Source organism: Spinacia oleracea, chromosome 4 (assembly GCF_020520425.1).
Source record: "Spinacia oleracea cultivar Varoflay chromosome 4, BTI_SOV_V1, whole genome shotgun sequence".
Classification (NCBI taxonomy): domain Eukaryota; kingdom Viridiplantae; phylum Streptophyta; class Magnoliopsida; order Caryophyllales; family Amaranthaceae; genus Spinacia; species Spinacia oleracea.
Genome location: NC_079490.1, coordinates 160723012 through 160729799, shown reverse-complemented (window position 1 = coordinate 160729799; position 6788 = coordinate 160723012). Strand labels below are relative to the sequence as shown.

The window sequence follows — 6788 nt, the reverse complement described above, 5'->3', positions numbered from 1 at the left end:
ATGTGGGTGGGAAGGTTGAAGGTAAGAAGTGTATTTGCTTGAAAAATAAAGTGAAAGGTAAAAAGAGTAAGGGGTAAATTTAGAGAGGATAACTGGGTACTTTAACAGGGTGATTGAGTATTAATGGTTAGTAAGCGGTTTTAATATTTCCCACTTCATCTTATAATAATGACCAATACTTTTGGTAAAGTTATCAGGGTAGAATCGTGGAAGTACGTAAAAGAAACAAGAAAAGTTAGCTAAAATGACAATTAAAAAAAAACAAAGATGGAGCATTAAAAATACGCAGAAACCAGCTTGAGTTCTTTACTGTGAGTCTGTGGCATAAAATACTCCGTACTACCTGTATTTAGTACTCCCCTGAAAATAAACCTTGCTCTGCATAATCTCAAGTTCTTAACATTTCAATGACATCAATAATCCCTTTGTATAAATTGAATTTCTTCCCTTCTTGTACCCGAAAACCTTGTTAATTCCCGCTATCAACTCAAGCTTCAATCTTTACTTATGCTCTCGAACTCGACTTTGAATATCCAACAAACTATTAACCCCCATCTCGCTTTCTTCAATTGCTGAAGAAATCAGCGACAAAAGAGAGCAATTTGAGAGTTTTGGGGGCAAATTTGAAGTGGGATTTCGTGATGCAAGTTAATTAGTCCGACATTGACCATACCCTACAATTTTCTCCCATTTTTTACTTCAAAAATTACCCACAAATTGTTTATTTTGATTGAAAAAATAGGGATGAGCATAGTACAAAAGGAGACGATTGAGGTGATTGCTCAGAGCATTGGCATCAATAATTTATCCCCAGATGTTGCTCTCGCTCTTGCTCCAGATGTCGAATACCGCGTTCGAGAGATTATGCAGGTAAACATTAATTATACCCTTAATTTTTTTTTGTTTAAAGTATAAGATTATATGCAAATTGTACCCTTTTGAAAATTTTGGTTTACTGTTGATTTTGAATGAAATTTAGAAATTTTTATGGATAGTTTGTCAGCAAATGTTACTTTTTTATGGGCATAGGCGAGAATTCGATCCGAGGTCTTGGTATTACACTAGTACACTACCCACTAAGACTTTAATAAACAAACCTTGTTGGCATTCATTCTGGAGTGTTTATGTTTGTGAGGGTGTATTGTGGGTTATACTGTGTGAATGAGTGGAATTTGAGGAACATTTATGTGGTGATTTTGTTGTTAGTTGGTTAAACTTATGTCAGTGGTTCAAGTGTAAGGTCTCAGTGGTTCAAGTTTAAGGTCTCAGTGGTTCAAGTGTAAGGTCTCAGTGGCTCAAGTGATCCGAGGATGTCGAATCAGATGGCTGGGATGGGTGTCCGTGTCTACAACAATGTGATTGAGGTTAATTTGAGTGAGGGATGGTGGAGTTTGTTTAACTGAGGATTAGGAAGCTTAAAGGATTAGATTAGTTTTACTCAATTAATAGGTTTGGTGCTGCTGATGATCTGATAGCTATTGAGCTGTAAAGTTTATATTTTTATGTGATCACAACATCAAAAATTTGAAGTCTGAATTTTGATCAAGTTTTTGTTTGGAAATTTTATGAAAGTCTAATTTGACATGCTTTTCTTTGTGGATAAGTTTTAAAAGTACTAGTTTTTTTTTTTATGGTAATTTTTGGTGCTGAATAGGTTTTAATTCCTAGTAGACTTAAAGTAGCTTGATTTAGAAGCCCCCTGTGATCTTGCTTAATTTGCTTCTTTGGATAGATGCTTGTCTTTCATTCTTTGATATATACGAATATCTTTCACATATACAATGCTGTGGGATGTAAGCTGAAAAGAAACTTAAGTTAAGATTTCTAATTTTATAGGAGGCGATCAAATGCATGCGACACTCAAAGCGCACAATTTTAACAGCAGATGATGTCGATGCTGCCCTCAAGTTGAGAAATGTAGAGGTAAGCGTTAAACTATACTACCTCTGTTCCTTAATGTTCTTTACGCTTTGAAAATGTGTCCAAAGTATGAAAACTTTGACCGTGGATTCTCACTGTTATATACATCAAAATGTTATCATGTAAGATCGTGTTAGATTGGTCTCGTTATGTATTTTCAAAATATCAAATTTTTATAATTTTTTCACATACGGAAATGGAAATACAAGTCGTTAAATATTTCATTGGAGTCAGTGCAAATAGTAAGCGTAAAGAACATTAAGGAACGGAGGTAGTATTTCTATATGCTACTACGATAAAAGGTTTCTTAATGCCACAGACTCACAGTAAAGAACTCAAGCTGGTTTCTTTCAAACACAAGTGATTTGGCTACCCCATCAATATTTGCATGTTATTCCAATGGAGCCAAAGATCCACTCCCCTTTGATTCTTTTTTATTTATTCTTTATTACAATAGACGTGGTTTAAACAGTCAGCACCGTTTATTTTTATGCAGTAGCAAATGGCTGTATTTTGAATCAAGGGGCATTTGGAAACAACCCTTGTGTTTTTTTCCCCTCAAGTGAGGCTGTGCATATATGACCCACAGTCCCAACTCGCATTACTCAAAGTGGGGAACTATATAGGGGAGTGGGGAAAATATTGGTGTTATGGCTTATTCTGTTTTATGTGTTAATGCTGGTTCAGTGGCCTTATATTACTCTTTTGTTTCTCATAATCTCAATATCATATATAATGATTCTTGTTTCTGTGCATCAGCCAATCTATGGTTTTGCCTCAAATGATCCTTTGCGTTTCAAGAGAGCTGCTGGACAGAAGGATTTGTTCTATGTTAATGACCTTGATCTAGATTTGAAAAATGTAAGGTCTTAGTCGTCTATAGTGGAGAAGATTTGCAGCTGTTCTAATCAATCGTCATATTATTTCTATCCCATAACCCAACCTAATTGATGTAGGTTACTGAAGCACCAGTGCCAAGAGCGCCCTTGGATACCTCCGTTTCGGTGCATTGGCTAGCCATAGAAGGGGTACAGCCTGCCATTCCCGAGAATCCTCCAATTGAAAGTATCAAAATCGAACCTTGACTTTGCATGGTGTTTACTGCTTAGTGATTGGTTTTGCAATATATGCATCAATGTTCAAGGTATTAGGGTTATTGATGCTAAATTTCTATTTCTTTTACAGCTCTTATGGCTTCATCTGATAGCAATAAATTAGAGTATAAAGAAGAAGGAATCCCTATTGACATTAAGCTACCAGTCAAACATGTCTTATCTCGAGAGCTTCAGGTTTATCTTTACTGTCTTTTCCCCTTATCCTTCAATGAACCATGATTTTCCTTACATTGACCTTACGCCTTACATCCATTCTGCATGTAGCTTTATTTTGACAAAATTATTGAGGTCACTACACGCAAGTCTGACACTGTCCTCTTTAAAGAAGCTTTGCGGAACTTGGCAACTAATTCAGGACTTCATCCTCTGTTACCTTACTTCACATGCTTCATTGCTGGTGAGGTAAATTTATGATAGTCTTATGTGTCTTCTATCTTTGATCTAATTTATACTGGGAATGCATATATTTTATATGTACTTTTCTATATATCGACGTTCTTCATTGTCTACAGGTTTCTCGGAATTTGAATAAGTTAAGTCTCCTATCTGGATTGACGCGTCTTGTTTGGAGTCTTCTCCAAAACCCACATATACATATAGAGCCTTATGTAAGTTCAGTCCAACTTCATTTTATTCTCCTATGTGGTGGGTTTATCGGTTATCAGTTTACTTTCTCTCCATTTGCTAGAATGTTTTACTCACTGAATCTACTCTCATCAGTAAGCTGTTTAAGTTTCTTATGTCCCAATTCCCAAATTTAGGTTTTACAACTGGCATTTGGTTGACTTTACTTATATCTTGTGAATGAATGTTATTTCTTCGACAGTTCGGCACATGTGTTGACCTGAGACAATGTCAACGTGGCATTTGTTTGACTTGTTTATTATCCTATCTTGTTTGGGCCTAAGACTTGCTGATTTTTTTTCTTATCATGTGAATGCTCTCTGTTTTTTGCATCTAAAAGGTGCTCAATGGTGTATTTTCAGGTGCACCAGCTCATGCCTTCTGTCATTACTTGTCTGGTAGCGAAGAGGTTAGGAAACAGATATTCTGACAACCATTGGGAGCTGAGAGACCTTAGTGCAAATCTAGTTGCCAGAATATGTCAAAGGTATGATCTGCATTGTGGATAGCTGACTCGATATTTTTTTTTTTGCTAAAGTACTATGCTGTTTTTGGTCCTGGTCTACTATTGAAGTTGGACTTATTTTATGCAGCTACCGTACATATTATTAACTGGGATCACCGAATAATGCAATTCTACAGTTTGTTTTCAAATCATATGCTGTTATGTTGTTGTGCTCTTGACTGTCTATCTAATTAGTAAAAAACCATTTACAGATTTGGGCATGTTTATCACAATCTCCAGCCGCGAATTACCAGGACACTGCTCCATGCTTTTTTGGATCCAAAAAAAGCCCTGCCTCAACATTATGGTGCTATTCAAGGACTTGCTGCCCTTGGACCTAGTGTGGTATGTTTAATAGCCAGAGTTCGAAGGAAAAAAAAAATGAAGTAGCACTTTAGTATTTTTGTGCTGTTAGTGAATTTATTATACCAAAAGTAAATTTAGTGGAAATTCTATGAAATTGTTTTCTTCAGCAAAGTTTCGGTGACATTTCTCAGATTGTTTTGGGTTCATCTTACTATATCAGCACTTGTGGTTGTTCTTTCTTGTTATTTATTTGATAGCTGTCTTATGATATTATGTAGAAGCTTGACTGATGTTTCTTGACTTCAGGTTCGTATGCTCATTCTCCCAAATCTAGAACCATATATGCAACTTTTGGGGCCAGAAATGCAACTAGAAGGGCAAAAGAACGAGTTTAAAAGGCAGGAAGCTTGGCGGGTTTATGGGGCCTTATTGGTGAGCTTTTATTTATTACCAAATTTCTAGTTTTATTGTGTTCCTTTACTTTGTTTTAAACTGACGTAATGACAAATGTTCTAGTTTGCTGCTGGTAAATGCATGCATGATCAGCTGAAAAAATTTCCAAGTTTACCGCTTCCGTTGGCAAGACCTTTCTTGAAGCCCTGTAAAAATATTGTGACCATGCAACCGGGTAAGCGTTTTAGTCTTTCCTTTCCTTATGTTTCTTTCTGGTTGGTTTAGTGGTTAGGCTACTTAGGCATATGCCTCATAGTGGTGAAGCTGTCAACTCTGATTTATTTGCATATGCCTCATGATTTGTCTTTCCAGGCAAGAGAAAGGCTAGCATGGACAACATGCTACAACAACCACCACTGAAGAAATTATCGACGAATGGTGCAATGGGAGTGGTGGCGGGTGCAATGGGAGTGGTGGCGGTGAACTCCATGCAAGGGGTTGCCGTTGGTGGATCTGATGGTGGCCTTTGCTCTGAAAACATCCCAGGAAGCAGTGGTAGAAGGGATAAAACAGATGTTCAATCTCAAACACTTGCTCTGGCCTGGAAAGAAGAGACAGACGGTGGCCGTCTGTTATCCTCCCTCTTTGAACACTTTGACCTTAGCATGTTTTCTTTCACTCCAGCTCCTGAACTATCCTTATTTTTGTAGGATTTTATTCTAATTCTGTAAATTAACTGATATGGCATTCAGTGTATATTATCACCCAATGCCAAAATCCATAAATTCAATTCAAAGCTGACAAACATGTTCATGGTTCTTGTCATACTAGTTCATCTGTAGCAGGAGGCAAGAGACGTTATCTGCGATTCTATACAGTGAATGATTCACGATGTACAAAAACTATTTACAAAGTTGTCAACAAGTAACTTGTTTTTTTGTGTCTAATACTTTATTGGATTTTTTTTACCTTGATTTCACAAAAGTATTAAAAACGGCACCTTAATTCCTATTTTTTGTGAGAAAGTCAAAAAAAAAAAAATTGAGAGGAGAAAGTCAATTTTCCGAACACATATTTTGTTTTCCGACCATTTTTTTTCGCATGTTGTATATTCACACGTAAAATCTCACGCGCCTTTTTCTTTGTCCCTTGTTCTTCGTTGTTGGGGAATTTACAATACTATTATATGGTTTATGACCTCTTCATTTTTATTTCAAAAGCTTTACTGTCAGACAGTCTGACAGCCACGTGCCTATCAAACGATGACTTCCCTACGCGCGCGTGAACTCACGCGCGAGTATAAATTAAAAAAAAAAATTCTCTCTCCTTTTTCATCCTCTCTCTTTACGTGAAACCCAGAAAACAAGGAATTCTCTCACTTTCGCGACCCCTAATCGCGATTCCTCTCTCCTCCTCCACTATCTTTCATCACCTCCGCTGCTTTCCTCCACCAACTCCGGCAGCATGGACTCTCAAAGATCATCCTTATACGGCGGAGACAACAAGGTTTTTCATACACACGATATCGTCCTCCTCAATTTAATCGAACTTCTCCGCGATTCAATAATGTTCAACAATTTCATCGTCATCCTCCTCCTCCAATTCCCTCGATTTACTACAATTGAAGGATCTAGTACGATTGAAGGATTTGATAACCCTAATCAATTTGATGTAACTAATCGATCTGGTAGTGCAAGTCTATTTGATACTCCTAATACCTTTGATAATCATAATCGATTTAGTAATTCATCTCGATTTGACAATCCTCATTGTGGTGATACTTCTCTTCGATTTGTTACTCTTGACCCGGAACCATTAGTGGAGTTCCAGCAAGAAACTTCTGCAAAAAATTCAACAACAGAAACAACATCAGAGACAAGCTCTACAACAACGGCTGAAACAACATCTACTATTTTTTCAGGACT

The 6788-nt window shown here is 37.0% G+C and overlaps 1 protein-coding gene across 1 annotated transcript; it reads left to right on the top strand.

Moving 5' to 3' along the window:
* Positions 1 to 275: 275 nt before the first annotated feature.
* LOC110791284 (transcription initiation factor TFIID subunit 6) lies at positions 276 to 5810 on the top strand. The gene is made up of 12 exons (XM_021996037.2): positions 276 to 870; positions 1837 to 1923; positions 2680 to 2781; positions 2877 to 2985; positions 3106 to 3209; positions 3300 to 3437; positions 3548 to 3643; positions 4022 to 4146; positions 4377 to 4509; positions 4777 to 4902; positions 4987 to 5098; positions 5236 to 5810. The coding sequence occupies exons 1-12, from the start codon at positions 745 to 747 to the stop codon at positions 5571 to 5573; spliced, it is 1596 nt and encodes a 531-aa protein (XP_021851729.1). The 5' UTR covers positions 276 to 744; the 3' UTR covers positions 5574 to 5810.
* Positions 5811 to 6788: the final 978 nt, after the last annotated feature.

What these genes read in the sequence shown, in the direction of transcription:
- LOC110791284 (XM_021996037.2), top strand. Translation starts at nt 745, where the DNA reads ATGAGCATAGTACAAAAGGAGACGATTGAGGTGATTGCTCAGAGCATT. An exon ending in TTGATCTAGATTTGAAAAAT is followed by an intron (nt 2,782 to 2,876) that starts GTAAGGTCTTAG and finishes TAATTGATGTAG; the next exon opens with GTTACTGAAGCACCAGTGCC. An exon ending in CATGCTTCATTGCTGGTGAG is followed by an intron (nt 3,438 to 3,547) that starts GTAAATTTATGA and finishes CATTGTCTACAG; the next exon opens with GTTTCTCGGAATTTGAATAA.